Here is an 18,523-nt window from a genome sequence, read left to right as displayed (position 1 = left end):
GAGAGAAAGGTAAAGCTTGAGATGAAGCTCAAGTGTAGCATAATCACTGGCATGAACCAAATGACCAAATGGCTTGTTCCAGTGCTGTATATTCAATGTCATTCTCACAGGTCATAGAGAATTTACATACGTTGTAGGTTCAATCCTCGGTATGCGCCGAGTCCACTGATCTTATCTGGGGCAATTGTACAGATGCTACAATACTGCAGTGAAATTAGGCTACTCAATTCAAGATGGCGTCAAAGCATAGTAGTTGCTTGCGAGCTGTCCCCAGCATAGCCTCTCATTCTATCTTTTACTCTTGCTCTATGCTTTTAAGCTCTCCTACACCCTGCTATGACTGTAACACTACATTCTGCACCCTCTCCTTTCCTTCTCTATGAACAGTATGCTTTGTCTATGTAGCGCACACGAAACAATACTTTTCACTGTATACTAATACATGTTACAATAATAAATCAAATCAAAAGAAGAATGAACTCAGTCGAGGGGTGCTCCTGCTTCTGCTAACTCCATGATGGAGGGTATTTTTCGTGTAAGGACAGTATCCGGTTCAGTTGTGAAGTTTCCCACTTTCAACTGTGCACAGTTCTGGTCACCCTATTATAGAAAGAATATTATTAAACTAGAAGGAATGCAGAAAAGATTTACTAGGATGCTACCAGGACTTGCTGGTTTGAGTTTTAAGGAGAGGCAGGATAGACTGGGACTTTTTTCCCTGGAGCGTAGAGGGCTTAGGGGTGATCTTATAGAGGTCTGTAAAATGATGAAGGGCATAGATCAGCTAGCTAGTCAACATCTTTTCCCAAAGTAGGGGAGTCTAAAACTAGAGGGCATAGGTTTAAGGTGAGAGGGAAGAGATACAAAAGGGTCCAGAGGGGCAATTTTTTCACACGGGGTGATGAGTGTCTGGAACAAGTTGCCAGAGGTAGTAGTAGACGTGAGTACAATTTTGTCATTTACAAAGCGTTTTGACAGTTACAAGGGTAAGATGGATATAGAGGGATATAGGCCAAACACGAGCAATTGGGACTAGCTTAGGGATTTTAAAAAAGGGGCAGCATGGACAAGTTGGGCCAAAGGGCCTATTTCCATGCTGTAAACCTGTATGACTCTATATCCTGCTGATAATCGTTGGCCAAACTTGCAAATGAAGAGTAACTCCTGGAGTACTGTGTACAGTTTTGGTCTCCTTACTTGAGAAAGGATATACTGGCAATGGAGGGGATGCAGAGGAGCTTCGCTAGGTTGATTCCGGAGTTGAGAGGGTTGGCTTATGAGGAGAGACTGAATAGATTGGGACTGTACTCACTGGAATTCGGAAGAATAGGGGGAGATCTTATAGAAACATAAAAGGTTATGAAAGGAATAGAAAAGGGAAGTTGTTTCCCCTGGCAGGTGAAATAGGGGGCATGGCCTCAAAATAAAGGGAAGCAGATTTAGTACTGAGTTGAGGAGGAACTTCTTCACACAAAGGGTTGTGAATTTGTGGAATTCCATGCCCAGTGAAGCAGTTGAGGCTACCTCATTGAATGTTTTTAAGGCAAGGATAGATAAATTTTTGAACAATAAAGGAATTAAGGCTTATGGTGAGCGGGCGAGTAAGTGGAGTCGAGTCCCTGAAAAGATCAGCTGTGATCTTATTGAATGGCGGAGCAGGCTCGAGGGGCCCAATGGCCGCCTCCTAGTTCTTATGCTCTTATTAATTAGATGTGATGACTACTGTCACCAGGGGAGAGAGAGGACTGGGAGGGAATCTACTGCCAATTATGTATAATGAAGGAGAAAAAGAAGAGTTTGCATTTAGATATTGCTTATACAATTACTGATTGTCCTTGAGCACTTTATAGTCAATGAAGTACTTTTGAAGTATATTAATTATTTGAATGTAGGAAATGTGGCAGCCAATTTGCATACGCTGAGTTCCTACAAATCACCATGTGCTGTGACAGTGTCAAAGCAAACTATTGAAGAAGCAGGAAATCTGAAATCAAAACGTAAAAGCTCAGGTTTGGCAGCGTCTGTGGAGAGAGAAACAGAGTTAGCATTTTGAGTCTAATATGACTCTTGCATCAAAACTGGAGGAAGGTGGAAATGTGGGTTTTATGCTGAAAGAGGAGAGCAAAATACAAGGTCGAGGATTGGTTGGAGCTCAGGAGAGATTAAATGGCAAAGATACAGAACGCAAGGCAGAGAGTGTTGATTATTAAAGACTAAAGCAGATGTTAATAATGGAACAAATATTCATGGAAGCACTGTGAAATCAAAATAGCAGTTATATGTTGATAGCAGGAAAAGGAGTCAGCAGTCTCTGAAAGCAAAAGTTCAGAATAAGAAATCAAACGAGAAAATGCTGGAAAATCTCAGCACATCTGGGCAGCATCTGTAAGGAGAGAAAAGAGCTTATGTTTCAAATCCAGATGTCAAAGAGTCACCTGGACTCAAAACATCAGCTCTTTTCTCTCCTTACAGATGCTGCCAGACTTGTTGAGATTTTCCAGCATTTTCTCTTTTGGTTCCAGATTCCAGCATCCGCAGTAATTTGCTTTTTTATGTCAGAATACAATACAGACTGGCACTGGGGTGTGGAATCAAAATGGAGGATGGAGTTCTCTGTTGACAGAAGTTGCTCAATTTAATGTTAAATCCACAAGGCTATAAAAGGCTAATCTGTAGTGAGGTACTGTTCCTCCAACTTGCGTTGTACTTCACTGGAACATTGCAGCAGGCCAAGAATAGAAATGTGAGCCTGAAATAAGGTGGTGAATTGAAATAACAAGCAATCAAAAGGTTGGGGTCATGCTTGTGGACTCAGTGCAGCTGTCGCACAAAGCGATCACCCAGCCTGAATTTAGTCTCCAGTGACGATATTGTGCCTTTAAGAAATATATTTTGTCATGTTCCTTGTGCAGAATTTTTTAAAGAAGTCAGTTCTATTCACCTGGGGCCGCTTTGTCTATAACCAGCAGCTGATATGTTGATACTGGAGAAGCATAATTGATTCTAATGTTAGTGTGTTTGTTTTAATCTGGGTTAATGCAGCTTGGTTATTTTAGTGTTTTCTGGGTTTTTTCAGAGTGGGGTTTGATTATGTTGAATGACATGAAAAATCATGTGACAGGGTAGGGTTAGGCTATCAAAAGAAACAAGCTCCGTTGCTGCTTTAAGTTGTTAGAGGGAAATAGCTGTCTATCTCTCACCAGAGATTAGAGTTTGGAACCTGCCAAAAATAGGTCTCCTTCTCTGAGGTTCTGCTGTTTGAAACTAGATCTTTCTCTAGAGGCTGCTGTATGGGGATTAGAAGACAGACAGGTGTCTTTCTATATCTCTGTCCAGAGCGTTAAAGGCTGGAAGCCTAGCACCCCTGTACGTCTGTGTGTTTTTGCTAACTGATTCTGAAGCAAGATTTATGTCTGTGGGGATATTGCTTAAATTCAAACTAAAAAGGTAGCTAGCAGTTACGAATTACACTTTGTCACGTTTAAGTATTTCAATTGGTGAAAGTTATGTTAATTCTTTTTGTTATATTTTAACTGTGTTGTTAAATAAATGTTTGTTTTAATTAAAGCTTCCCAGTGGGTCATTAGAATCGCACCTGGAATGAAACACCTTATGCTTGCACTAATGCCAAAATAAAATGGTTCTAGGTTAACTTCATAATATACCTTGGAGTTTCTAATCTAGTCCCTAACATTCCCCATAGTGAAAATGACCACATTGTGAACAGTGAACACAATAGATAAATTGGAGAAGTGTAGTAAAACACTGCTTCATCTGAAAGGAGGATTTGAGGTCTTGGATGATGAGAAGGGAGGATGGAAAGGGGCAGTGTGACTTGCAAGTACATGGGTACACGCCAGGGGAGTGTTGGAGGTGATAGAGGAGTGGAGCAGGCTGACACAAAGAGAACAACCTCTTTAGAATTCTGATGGAGAGGTGAGGGGAATATGTGGTGGCTGGATTTGGCAGAGGATGATACTTCTGTAAAAGGGAGCTGGTGGGGTGGAAAGTGAAGATGAGGCAGCTGGTGGGGGCGAACTGGTGAGGGAAGCATGGGAAATAGGTCAGACATGGTTGAAGTTGAGTTATTTTTTTAAAAAGGTCAATTGATGCACTTGCAATGGTGCGTGCAAGTGGTCTAATTTTTTATTTATTGTAACCTTGTGTTATGGACATTATATACCTCTTTCTGTCGTCAAGGGGAGCCCGTTGACCAGCTGAAAAGTTTTGTAGCAAGCTCTAAAAATAATGAAGCCTCCCTTTCCCAAGTGAGTAATTTTATATGTTGCTCATATCTGCTGAAAGTCAGCTGTCCATTGAGAATAGTGTAATTACAGGAGGTATTCAAATCTGCTTAGTGTCTCGAGGCTGAGGGATATTGACTGATGCCTGGTACTTAAACACATAAACATCAGTTCTAGTGAATGAGTTTGCTGAGGCTTGTAAGTTGGCAGGCATCTTGCAATGAGGATTACACCCCAGGCAGCAGCAGAAACATGTCCTTACACGTCCTCTTTCCCACTGCGTACAGTCTTCTGAAAAGCTCCAAAACAAAGCTGGGGGTTGGCTGTAGTATCGCTTGTCATTTCACCTATGGGACCTGACTTTAGGTGCGGTTTCAAACACTGGATTAGAAGTTCAAGACCCCTAATAGTATAGGCATGGGCAGTGAAAGCCTGTCAGCTTGTGTGTACATTTTGAATTATTCTCCCCCTGCCACACAAGGCATCAGCTCTTGCTTAGATTCTGTGTAAGCCAGTGTCCCATTTGACGCTTAGTTAATGTGACCCTGGACAGTAAATATTATTGGGCTATTTAACTGTAGTGCCAGTACACCTGATTCTGCCCACACATCCTGTTTTCCAGTAATGGTCACTGGATAGTGGTCTGGAGTAAGAACACTTAATTAATTTCCTCTCCATCACTCATGAATACACAGGGTTATTGTTGTGCCTGGTTGGTGCCCCAACAAGTTATCAGCAATCAGCACAGATAGGAGTTTGAACTAAGCTGGGCTAGAGCAAAGGATCAGGCCAATGAGGTTTAACCAAGGCTTTAACTGATGCAATTTATCAAAGCCACCTCAGCTTTTTGACTGGGATGAAGCATCAGATCAAGCCCAGGAGGGGGTGCAATGCCTCATCCTGTCAGCTTGGATCTTGTTTGATTGAGCCCAGAATGGGATGCAATGGCTTGTCTTGTCAGCTTGGATCTTGTTTGTCCCTCATGTAGGGAGCGTGATTAGACTTAATTTGAATTGAATTTGAATTTTGATTAGAATTAAAGTACCGAAAAGTACCCCAAAATACCCCTCTGCCTGTTAATCTGCAGCATAGCATTCAATCAGGTGGACACCTTTTCCCAGTAAATCCCAACTCACCCACTGAATTTGTCCGGAACAGCAGGCTGTCTTTGACTTTCACTACTTACCAGATACCACTGGTGTAGATGATACAAGGAGAGTGTGCAGGTTCACTCTGGTAAAATGTAAATTTCGGACTGGTATTGGGATGGTTTTCAAGCAAAAAAGTGCTCTATACTTGGAATGGGCTGTTCGGTAGGAAAGTGATAGCAAGATACTTGGATTGATTGAAGGAACAGTTGGACAACATTGGGGAGGATGGATGCGTATGGGTCGGTGCAAAAGCCTGAGTTTGTCCCTGGGTTAGACTTTACTAACCATCGTCATAGATATTAGTGGCCAAGTAAGTCTAATCCCACTTTTATTGTATCTTTGACAATAACAGGTGAGCTAAGACAGGCAAAGTCAGTCGATGTTAGAGGAGGATTTAGGCAGTCTTAGTGATGGCCAACATAGGAGATTGGAACCTCATCTCGGGATCGAATGTGACAGCAAGGTTGCAAACAGGTTGCTTAACCTCGGACTTTTGCCAGGGAGAGGGATGGAGTCTGTAGCTCAGTTTAAGTTTATTTATTAGTGTCACAAGTAGGCTTACATTAACACTGCAATGAAGTTACTGTGAAAATCCCCTAGTCACCACACTCTGGTGGGGACTGAGAGACTAATCTCATGGCTCCCCTCAGCAAGAATTCTGGGGTTTGACTACTTCCTTATGTCTCAGTGATCAAAACCTAGATGCAGCGTTCGAGGTATTGTCTAAATAGAACATTGTGCAGTTCCAGCATGGCATCCTCTCATTTATACCCCCACTGACTGATTATAGTTCAGCACTCTGTTTGCTTTGATTGCTATTCTGCAGTAACAGGATGTGATTGTTAAGTCCTTGGCTAATTCAACATGACAATCTATTGCTCTCATGTAGGTTTTTACTTTTACTGAATAGACTGTTTAATCCAGAGTTTAAAAAAGGAAAGACTGACTTGCATTTATCTAGTGCTTCTCATGATGTCAGAATATTCCAAAAGCCCATCATAGCTAATGAAGTAATTTTTGAAGTATAGTCACTGCTGTACTGTGGGAAACATGGAAGCCAGTTTGTGCAAGGTCCCTACACCTTAGCTATGATTGTAACACTATATTCTGCACCCTATCCTTTTCTTCACCCCATGTACTCTATGAATGGTATGCTTTTGTCTATATAGTGCAAAAGAAATAATACTTTTCATTGTATACCAATACATGTGACAATAATAAAGCAAATCAAATTGCAATGTGATCATAACCAGGTAATCTGATCCAGCAATGTTGATTGGAGGATAAATATTGGAGAACTCCTCTTGTAAAAGCACAGTGGGATTGTTTGCACCCTAGAGGGAGGACTGGGCTTTGGTTCAACTGCACCTCTGATAGTGGAGCATTCCCTCAGTGTGCACTGGAGTGTCAACCTAGATTTTGTACTCTAGTCTCTGAGCCATTCTGACTTGAAGGAGTGGGCACTGCCCACCCAGCTCAAAATTTGAGGCCCAAAATATGATTGCTGTGTGAGGAAATTTGAGAGATTGACTCTACAGCCTCGTACAGGGTGTTTATTGATCTACTGTCAGAATGCTTTGATTTTCTATATAAAGATGTACTCCCATGTTTTCTGCAGTTGAACAGTTCTCAATTATAAATGTTGCTTTGATTATTGATGAAAGGAAGTTATCCTGAAAAATAAAAATATTGTATTTAAAGAGAAACCTGCTTTCTCTTATCTTTAAGTGATAACAGAGTGACTGGAGCTGAGCAGATGAACCGTGAAGGTGCCCACGGGAAGACTCCCGAGGAGATGTACATCCAGCAGAAGGTGCGAGTGCTGCTGATGCTGAGGAAGATGGGATCAAACGTGAGTGATGAACCTGACATGCAAATCTAGCACAGTGGAGACTATTCAACCGTTCAGGCCTGTGCTGGCTCTTTGATAGAGCTATCAACAACAACTTAGATTAAAGGAACTATATAAATATAATAAAACCGCCCCAAGGCACTTCACAGGAGCATTATAAAATAAAATATGACACCTAGGCCATTTAAACAGAAAGCTAAAGGTTGGCCAAAGAGGTAGGTTTTGAAAAATGCTCTAAGGGAATGCAAGGGAGAAATTTGAAAACAAGTTCGAGAATTTTAAAATTTAGGCATAGCTCGACCAGGAACCATAAAAACTAGAAGCAGGAGTGTGCCATTCGGCCCCTCGAGCCTGCTCGGCCATTCATTTTAATCATGGCCGATCATCAGGTTCAATATCCTGATCCCCCTTCCCCCATCCCATGACCCCTTTAGTCCCAAGAGCTATATCTAATTTCTTCTTGAAATCAGACAATGTTTGGGCCTCAACTACTTTCTATGATAGTGAATTCCACACATTAACCACCCTCTGGGTGAAGAAATTTCTCCTCACCTTAGTTCAAAAGGTTTGCCCCTTATCTTCAAACTATGACCCCCATGTCTGGATTCCCCCACCATTGGGAACATTCTTTCTGAATCTACCCTATCTAACCCTGTTAGAATTTTATAAGTTTCTATGAAATCCCATCTCATTCTTCGAAACTCCAGTGAATACAATCGTAACCGACTTAGTCTGTCTTCATATGACAGACCTGCCATTCCAGGAATCAGCCTGGTAAAGCTTCGCTATATTGTCTGTATAGCAAGGACATTCTTCCTCAGATAAGGACACCAAAACTGTACACAATACTCCAGATGTGGCCTCAGCAACGCCCTATATAATGCTAGCAAAACATCCCTATCCTATACTCAAATCCTCTCATTATGAAGGCTAATATACCGTTTGTCTTCTTTACTGCCTGATGTACCTGCGCATTTACTTTCAATGCCTGATGTACCTGCGCATTTACTTTCAACGACTGATGCATGAGGATACTAAGGTCTCATTGAATATCCACTTCTTTCAATTTACACCCATTCAAGTAATTATCTTTTTCCTATTATTGCTACCAAAATGGATAACCTCACATTTGTCCACATTATCCATACTCGGCCTGTCTAGATCACATTGAAGCATGTCTGCATCCTCCTCACAGCTCACTTTCCTACCCAACTTTGTATAATCTGCAAATTTAGGGATAATATATTCAGGTCCCTCTTCCAGATCATTAATATATAATGTGAACAGTTGGGCTCCTAGCACAGATCCCCGCAGAACTCCACTAGTCACTGACTGCCAATCAGAAAAAGACACATTTATGCCAACTCTTTGCTTTCTATCTGCTAACCAGCTTTCTATCCATCTCAAGACATTACCTGCAATCCCATGTGCTTTAACTTTACATAGTATTCTGTTATGTGAGACCTTGCCAAAAACCTTTTGAAAGCCTAAATAAACCACATCCACCGGTTCTCCTTGGTCAACTCTACCAGTTACATCTTCAAAGGATTCCAATAGATTCGTCAAGCATGATTTCCCTTTTGTAAATCCATGCTGACTTATTTGATTATTTCGCTTTCTTCCAAATGCCGAGTTATGAAATCCTTGATAATACTGGAGCAATTTCTCCAGTACTGACGTTAGGCTGTCTGGTCTGTGGTTCCCTGTTTTCTCTCCGCCTCTCTTTTTGAATAACGGGCTTACATTAGCTACCCTCCAATCTGTAGGAAATATTCCAGATTCCAAAGAATTTTGGAAAATAACCACCAATGGATCCACAATTTCCAGGGCCACTTCCTTAAGTACTTTAGGATGAAGATTATCAGGACCCGGAGATTTATCCACCTTCAATCCCATCCATTTCTCCAAAACCATTTCTCTACTAATGCTGATTTCTTTCAGCTCCTCACTAAAACATGTTTCTCTCAGCATTTCTGCTACATTATTCATGTCTTCCTTTGTGAAGACTGAAGCAAAGTATAAATTTAATTCCTCAGCTATTTCTTTATTCCCTGTTATGAATTCTCCTGTTTCTGACGGTTCGGGGCCTACATTCGTTTTTATCAATCTTTTTCTCTTTACTTATCTATAGAAACTTTTACAGTCAGTTTTTATGTTCCCTGCTAGCCTACTTTCATACTCTATTTTTCCCTTCTTAATCAATCCCTTGGTCCTCCTTTGCTGAACTTTAAACTGCTCCCAATCCTCAGGCCTTATGATTTTTCTTGCCAATTTGGTATGCTTCTTCCTTGAATCTGATACTACTTCTAATTTCCCCTATAAGCTATGGTTTGGCCACAATTCCCTTACCACTCCTGCGGCAAATGGGATTAAGGAATTTCTGAAGTTCACCTATTAGTTCTTTAAATGCCTGCTGTTGTCTGTCCACTGTATTTCCTTTCACTAATGTTTCCCATTCCATCATGGCCTCTTCATGCCTCATGCCATCATAGTTCCCTTTATTGAGATTCAGGACGCTGGCCTCAGAATCGGCTGCATCACTATCCACCTTGACAAAGAACTCTAACATATTATGGTTACTCGTCTCCAAGGGTTCTCTCAGAACCAGATTGCCAACTAATCCTTTCTCATTACACAACAGCCAGTCCAACTCCTTTTGATTCCTCAACATATTGCCACAGAAAATCATTCTGTATGTACTCCAAAAATTCCTCCTATTATATTGTGACAAATATATATATAGATTAAAGTTGCCCATAATTACAGAGTCAGCGTTGGTCAGTGAGCACAGGGCTGACAGGAGAAGAGGACTTCAAAAATAATCATAGAATCCCTATAGTATACAAGGAGGCTATTTGGCCCATCAAGCCTACAACAACATCAACCCCTCCCAGACCCTATCCCCCCATGTATTTACCCTGCTAATTCTTCTGACACTAAGGAGCAATTTAGCATGGCCAGTCAACCTAATCTGCACATCTTTGGAGCATGGAAGGAAACCCATGCAGACACAGGATGAACATGCAAACCTCATACAGCCACCCGAGGCCGGAATCAAATCCAGGTCCCTGGCACGGTAAGGCAGTAGTGCTAATAACCACTGTGCTGCCTTGCAAAGAGTTATGACACAGGAAGCAAAGTTTTCAATGATTTAATTCAATGGAGGGTAGAATGTGGAAGACCAGTCAGGAATGCATTGGAATTGTAGAGTCTAGAGGTAACAAAGACATGGATGAGAGTTTCAGCAGCTGGTGTGCTAAGACAAACCAAGTTGAGCGATGTTCCGGAGATGGAAATAAGCAGTGTTAGTGAGGACAGAAGTGTGAAGTTGGAAGCTCATTTCAGGTTCAGATGTGACACCGAGGTTGCGAATAGGCTGCTTAACCTCAACTGTTGCCAGGGAAAGGGATGATGTGTGAAGCCAAGGAAAAGGGGTGGCGTGTGGAGACAAGGGAACGGAGCTTGGAGTGGGGATCAAAAATAACGGCTTCAGCCCTCCCACTATTTGATTAGAGAAATTTTCTGCTCATCCAGCACTAGATCTTGGAAAGGCAGTCTGATCATTTCGAAACTATCTGGTTAATCCCAATTCCCTTCTGAGTCCCCATAGCCCTGTACATTTAACATTTTGTTTTCCATTATTCTGTTCAGATAAACGAGGTGAGGTCTGGCTTTATGTTCGGTGTCGTCTCAGTTTATGGTCTAGAAATATATTGTTATCTCTCTCAGGCTTCCTGATTCTGCAGATATAAATGGTTAAGAACTGGCAATTGGGGAAGACATTTAAATCCGAAATTTTAAGTCAGAGTCACCAATGGCTAGCAGCAGAACTCCTAGGACCATAGAATCTTGTTCATCCTAATTCTTGGTTAGTGTACAAAACCCAGGGAACTAAGACTTTAAGCCAGCTCTGTGAAGTGAAATTAAACATAAGAACACAAGAAATATGAGCAGGAGTAGGCCATCTAGCCCCTCAAGCCTGCCCCGCCATTCAATAAGATCATGGCTGATATGTCGTGGCTCAGTTCCACATTCCCGCCCTCTCCCCATAACCCTTAATCCCCTTGCCTATCAAAAACCTATCAACCCGCGTCTTAAGTATATTGAGCGAGGCAGCCTCCACCACTTCAACGGGCAGAGAATTCCAGAGATTCACCACCCTTTGAGTGAAGAAGTTCCTCCTCAACTCCGCTCTAAGCCGCCCCCCCTTTATCCTGAGGCTGTGCCCTCTAGTCCTACTGTCCTTTCTGAGTGGGAAGAGCCTCTCCTATCCTATCCATCCCATTCAACATCTTATACGTCTCAATGAGATCTCCCCTCATTCTTCTAAACTCTGACGAGTACAAGCCTAGTTTATTCAGCCTCTCCTCATAGTTCAACCCCCTCAACTCCGGAATCAGCCTTGTAAACCTCCTCTGCACTCCCTCCAAGGCCAAAATATCCTTGCGTAAGTGCGGCGACCAAAACTGCACACAGTGCTCCAGCTGCGGCCTCACCAGTGCCCTATACAGCTGCAGCAAGACCTCCCTACTTTTATATTCAATCCCCCTCGCTATGAAGGCCAGCATCCCATTTGCCTTCCTGACCACCTGCTGCACCTGCAAGCTGGGTTTTTGTGACTCATGCACAAGGACCCCAAGGTCCCTCTGCACTGTGACATGCTGCAGTTTTTCGCCACGTAAGTAATAGTCCGTCCTACCATTATTCCTACCAAAGTGGACAACCTCACATTTGCCAACATTAAATTCCATTTGCCAGTTCCTGGCCCATTCGCCCAGCCTATCTAGATCCTTCTGCAGACTCTCCACACTCTCCGCACAATTTGCCGTTCCACCAATCTTGGTGTCATCAGCAAATTTCGACACCATACACTCGGTTCCCTCCTCCAGATTATCTATATACATGGTGAATAGCTGAGGCCCCAGCACCGACCCCTGGGGCACTCCACTAGTCACCAACCACCAATCCGAATAGCACCCATTGATCCCCACACTCTGCCTCCTATTTGACAGCCAATCCTCTATCCACGCTAACACCCTACCCCCAACTCCATGCCCCCTGACCTTCTGCAATAACCTCTTGTGAGGCACCTTGTCAAACGCCTTCTAAAAATCCAGAAAGACCACATCCACCGGCTCTCCTCTATCCACCGCCCCAGACACATCCTCATAGAACTCCAATAAATTCGTCAGACACAACTTCCCCTTAACGAAACCGTGCTGCGTCTGCTCTACCGAACAGTTCTCCTCAAGATGCCTCGTTATTTTCTCCTTGATCACGGATTCTAACATTTTTCCTACAACAGACGTTAAACTAACCGGCCTATAATTCCCCGCCTTTTGCCTGCCACCCTTCTTAAACAACGGCGTAACATTAGCCGTTTTCCAATCTTCTGGCACTTCCCGGAATCCAGCGACATTTGGAAAATAATCACCAAGGCATCCACTATCACCTCCGCCATTTCTTTCAGAACCCTCGGATGCATTCCATCCAGTCCTGGGGACTTGTCCACAATCAGTCCCTCCAGTCTGTCGAGCACCGCCTCTCTAGTAACATTAATGTCATTCAGGCCCTCCACTCCTACCATCTTTCCATCACTAACACCCGGCAAATTATTCACGTCCTCCTCCGTAAAATAGATACAAAAGTTATGAGAGAGCCCAAAAAAATGGCTTTAATCTCTCCTTTGTGTGCTTTTTGAGATGTAGATAAGTAATAGTCACTCATGAAGAAACTTGAAAGATATTAAAGCCCTTCCAGGTTTATGATACCCCAGAGTAAAATACGTTAGTTATAGTAATACAGCAAAACATTATTTTTGTGTAGCAATCTTGATCTTTAATGGTAAACCAATAATTGTGGAATTTATTACACTCATGAGAGGTGGCTACAACTAGTTCACAGCCGCAACGTTCTTTAGTTATCATGTATCTCTCACTTGTGGAATGAATTCTGCACTCAGCGGTTTCTGACAGACTATCCGTGCTACTTCTGAATTTCCAATTTACCCGATTTAGAACTGATTTAGATTATGTTATTTATTCTCGGTATTTCCCACACATGGGATAAGGCTCTCCAACACCTAAGACTGATCTTTCTCCAGTGGCAAGTGGAAGATGCCTGATTTGAAAAATTAATCATGACATAGCAGTAAAGACTCACATTCTAATCAGTGTTCTGTAAACTGTGTGTGCCTTTATATGCCCTGTTTGTGATCAGAACTCTACACTCACCTGATGAAGGAACAGTGTTCCGAAAGCTAGCAGCGTTAACTACCAAATAAACCTGTTGGATTTTAACCTAGTGTTGTGAGACTTCTTACTAATATTTACAGCACCAGGACCCCATCCATTTCAGCAGTTTCCTCCATGCTTTTGGGCTGAAAATTGGGAAATAAAAAAAATCCAAATGTATGAGATAGGAGTAATGATAGGCCATTCAGCCTCTCACACTCTGCTGCACCATTCAGTAGCAATATGGAATGGCACAGTGGTTCGCACTGCTGCCTGACAGCAGCAGGGACCCAGGTTCAATTCCTGGCCTGGGTCACTGTGCAGAATCTGCACATTCTCCCCGTACCTGCGTGGGTTTCCTGCAGGTGCTCCGGTTTCTTTTCACAGTCCAAAAAATGTGCTAGTTAGATGCATTGGCCATGCTAAATTCGCCCTTCGTGTAACCAAACAGGTGACATTAATAAATAAACTTTATAAGACCATGGCCTCAATTCCATATTCCCACCTACTCCCAATAACCTTTGACTCCATTGTTAGTCAAGAATCTTACCTTACCTCTGTCTTAAAAATATTCAATGACCCTGCCTCTGGGAAGAGAGAAAGGAATTCTCTTCAAATCAGTCTTAAATGGGGGATCCTTTATTTTAAATTGTGCTCCCTAGTCGTAGTCTGTTCCATAGAGGGAGGCTTTGAGCATCCACCTGTCAAAACCCACAGGGTTTTATATCTTTCAATAGGATCACTTTTTATTTTTCTGAATTCCAGTGGATACAGATCCAACCCTGTTCAACCTTTCCTTGTCAGATAATCCCTCCACACCCCCTGTCATTCCATCCTACGATCCCAGGTATCAGTCAGTTGAACCTCTATTTATATGCTTTCTTAAATAAAGAGACCAAAGCTGAGCGCAGTACTTCAGGTGTGATCTCACCAGCTATACAACTGCAGCAGAGCATCCCTACTTTAATATTCCATTCTTCTAGCAATAAGCAACAGCATTGCATTAGCCCTGTTAATCACTTGCTGTGCCTGCACACTAACGTCTTGTGAATCGTGCACCTGGACATGCAGATCCCTCAATATCTCAATAGTTCTGCAACTTCACGTCATTTAAATAATTTGCTGCCTTTCTATTTTTCTTGCCAGAGTGGACAAGTTCACCTTTCCCCACTTTACAATCTATTTGCTAATTTTTTTGCTCAATCACTTAACCTGTATCTCTCCTGAAAACAATTTTTTTACGTGCTTTGTGTGAGCAGCAAATCTCACAACCATGTGTTCGTTTGATGATGTAAATTGTAAATAGCTGAGGCCTTTGCACTGATCCCTATAACACTCCAGTCATCACATCTTGCCAACCTGAAAATTACCCATTAATGCTTACTATAATAAAAGCAAAATACTGCGGATTTTGAAATCTGAAACAAAAACGGGAAATGCTGGAAAATCTCATAGGGTCTGACAGAGAGAGAATAGAGCCAATGTTTTGAGTCTAGAACAAAGAAGAAAGAACAAAGAAAATTACAGCACAGGAACAGGCCCTTTGGCCCTCCACGCCTGCACCAACCATGCTGTCTGACTGCACTAAAACGCCCTACACTTCCGGGGACCATATTCCTCTATTCCCATCCTATTCATGTATTTGTCAAGACGTTCCTTAAAAGCCAAATGATGACCCTTTGTCCCTTACTCTCCTTTTCCTGTTAGCTAACCAATCCTCTGTCCATGCTAGTATATTAGCCCCCTATACCATGAGCTCCCACTTTGCATAATAAAGTGATAACAGCAAAGCTCAATCATACAGAGTTTCAGCGAAGATTCCACACAGATGGTACTTGGTATGCTGAGTGCAACTAAATTAGAAAACTGACTTCCAGCATTTGCATTTATTGCCCATCCCTAATTGCCCTTGAGAAGGTGGTGTTAAGCCAACTTCTTAAACTGCTACGCCACTCCAACCATGTTGGTATACCCACAGTGCTGTTTGAAAGGGATTTCCAGGTTTATAACTCAACAGCAGTGAAGAAGCTGTGATATAGTTCCAAGTCAAGATGGTCTGTTGTTTGGAGAGGGTATTTCTGTTCCAAAAGTACTTATTATGACTATAGCCTGCTTCCAGTGAAAATGCAGTTGTTCAAAATTTGCAAAATGACTATAAATGACACTTGCAACTCGTGACCGTGCTCAGTGAGCATGACTCTGTTAGCTTGGCCAGGAACTTCTCGATCAGTGAGAGAAGCTGTGTACCACCAGTAGTGGAGCAAAGTGCATTGTGACAAGGGCTGAAACTTGCAGTCGAGGAATGGCAAAGAGCATTATTACTGCCTCCCAGTGAATAGCAGGCGGCTTCCGATCTTTACTGAATTAAATATTAATTTTGAGAAGATGACCCCCTCCCCGTCCTTGAACTAAACATAATTACTTCTTTCCCTTTACTTTTTTTCCCCTCATTATCTCTTAATTTTCTGAGGGCCATGACTCCGAGTTGGAGTGTGGTCCCATATGCACCTTCTGGTTGCTCATCAAAGTGGCTACTCTTCATGCAACAGCCCAGACGGAGGATTATTTAACTTGAGGCTTTTGTTTCTGATTGCGCATAGAGACGGCACTAATACATGTTTGTCAGTTCAGAGCCTTGGTTGTGTGATACTGTCTGAAACCTTGAGCAGAGGCTCAGGAATTAAATCATTTGTGTGGGGGAAAAAAAGTCATAGTTGGATTCTGGAATGAAAATGATCTTAGAAATCTGCATTCATTAGCCGCAGATCGTCAGCCCTGTTGCATTTAAAGAAACATCGCTTTAGTGGCCTATTCTTTATAAACCTAATGTATTGTTGGGATGACAATAAGTGAGTTTCCAGCAGATTAGGGGAGATGAACTTTTTTTGCCTGCCAATATTTTCTTATTTAGCAATCTCTGTTTTTGAAATCAGCCATTTAACTGCATCAAGTAAGAAGACGAGTCTGTAATTGTCAGAGAAGTTCCAGTGTATTTACCTTGTAGTTCTTAAAAGAGCAAAAGCAGTGAATTGTGTACTCATTCTGGTAGTCAACCTTTTAAGCATCTGAAAAGATGAGTTGCGTTGACAAGAACATGGTATATAAATCAATTGGTGCATTTACAGAAGTTAACTGCAGGTATTTTTACATAAACACAAAACCTGCGCACAGGAGCAACATAATTCAGTGCTTCAGCCATTGACATGGCAACACTCGAGTTGTTCCTGAGGCAATGACATATAATGTCAACATTATCTTCCATTAACCGTACTCTCTTGTAATCGAACCTGGAGAGTGTTATGTTGCTGCAGCTTTGATTCCCACTTTGTTGAGCCCTCACTCTTGGGCTCTGTGAGGGTACACTTGAGTGGAGGTCGGCCATCTATCTGGGAGGACTGCTATCACTCTGTGGTTATCCAGCAGTCTTCAGGAATTATAGTTTATTTTGGCCTTGGAGGGAGTGCAGAGGAGGTTTACTAGGCTGATACCAGAGTTGAGGGGGTTGAGCTATGAGGAGAGGCTGAATAAACTGGGCTTGTACTCGTTAGAGTTTAGAAGAATGAGGGGAGATCTCATTGAGACGTATAAGATGACGAATGGGATGGACAGGATAGAGGTGGAGAGACTCTTCCCGCTCAAAAAAGACAGTAGGACTAGGGGGCACAGCCTCAGGATAAAGGGGGGCGGTTTAGAACGGAGTTGAGGAGGAACTTCTTCACTCAAAGGGTGGTGAATCTCTGGAATTCTCTGCCCGTTGAAGTGGTGGAGGCTGCCTCGCTAAATATTTTTAAGACGCGGGTTGATGGGTTTTTGATAAGAGAGGGGATTAAGGGTTATGGGGAGAAAGCGGGAAAGTGGAACTGAGCAGCGACAGATCAGCCATGATCTTATTGAATGGCGGGGCAGGCTCGAAGGGCTAGATGGCCTACTCCTGCTCCTATTTCTTATGTTCTTATGTTCTGGATACTGCTGTCAGCAACCTGGGAGAAAAATCGTTGGGGAATTTTTTTAACATGTTTCTTTATTTTCTTTGGATGCTATTAGGTTATAAAAGTATTGGAAGTGAGGGAAGGACAGTTTGGAGTAGAGAGGAAACCTGGAGGAATTATTCCAACCAGAGAGATTGCAGAGTTCAAGGGAGCATTGTTGCTTACCTTCACGCTGTCAATTTGAACAGCCAGATTGATACACCAATGAGATAATCTCAACAAAAGCTTCAATTAATACTCAAAACATAAAAATGAATTTTGAACAGTTAGTCAAAATTTAAATTCCCAAAGCAAGATTGTTTTAATTGAAATTGTTCGTATTAATTGCAAAAACATGTCATTTAGAGGTTCATAGTATGGAAACACCCCTTTGGCCCAACTTGTCCATGCTGTCCTTTTGTTTTAAACCTCTAAGCTAGTCCCAGTTGCCCACGTTTAGCCCATATACCTTTATACCCATTTCACCCGTGTAACTGTCTAAATGTTTTTTAAAAGACAAAATTGTACCAGCCTCTACTACTACTTCTGGGAGCTTGTTCCAGATATTCACTCCCTTTGTGTGAAAAAATTGCCCCTCTGGACCCTTTTGTATCTCTCCCTTCTCACCTTGAACCTATGCCCTCTAGTTTTAGACTCCCCTACCTTTGGGAAAAGATACTGACTATCTAGCTGACCTATGCCCCTCATTATTTTATGGGGCTCTATAAGATCACCCCTCAGCCTTTTACACTCCAGAGGAAAAAGTCCCAGTCTTTCCAGCCTCTCATAATTGAAACCATCAAGTCCGGTAGCATCCTAGTAGATCTTTTCTGCACTCTTTCTAATTTAATAATATCCTTTCTATAAGGGTGACCAGAACATTACGCAGTATTCCAAGTGTGGCCTTAGCAATATCTTGTACAACTTCAACAAGACGTCCCAACTCCTGTATTCAATGTTCTGACCAATGAAACCAAGCATGCCAAATGCTGCCTTCACCACTCTGTCCACCTGTGACTCCACTTTCAAAGAGCTATGGGTATGTACCCCTAGATCTCTTTGTTCTGTAACTCTC

At 42.3% G+C, this 18,523-nt stretch overlaps 1 protein-coding gene across 3 annotated transcripts in view; it reads left to right on the top strand.

Moving 5' to 3' along the window:
• ctnnbip1 (catenin, beta interacting protein 1) overlaps positions 1 to 18,523 on the top strand; it is a 107,446-nt gene that overhangs the window by 32,647 nt on the left and 56,276 nt on the right. For all 3 annotated transcript variants that reach the window (XM_080215132.1, XM_080215131.1, XM_080215133.1), the window contains one exon: positions 7,124 to 7,247. In XM_080215132.1, coding sequence (XP_080071258.1) covers positions 7,152 to 7,247 — 96 coding nt within the window. In that variant the 5' untranslated portion in view covers positions 7,124 to 7,151. The remainder of the gene's footprint in view (positions 1 to 7,123; positions 7,248 to 18,523) is intronic.

The sequence above is a fragment of the Carcharhinus amblyrhynchos genome, chromosome 30 (genome assembly GCF_965287045.1).
Source record: "Carcharhinus amblyrhynchos chromosome 30, sCarAmb.v2.hapA, whole genome shotgun sequence".
Taxonomy (NCBI): domain Eukaryota; kingdom Metazoa; phylum Chordata; class Chondrichthyes; order Carcharhiniformes; family Carcharhinidae; genus Carcharhinus; species Carcharhinus amblyrhynchos.
The sequence above is the reverse complement of the archived record's forward strand: the minus strand, read 5'-3'. Positions and strand labels throughout refer to the sequence as shown.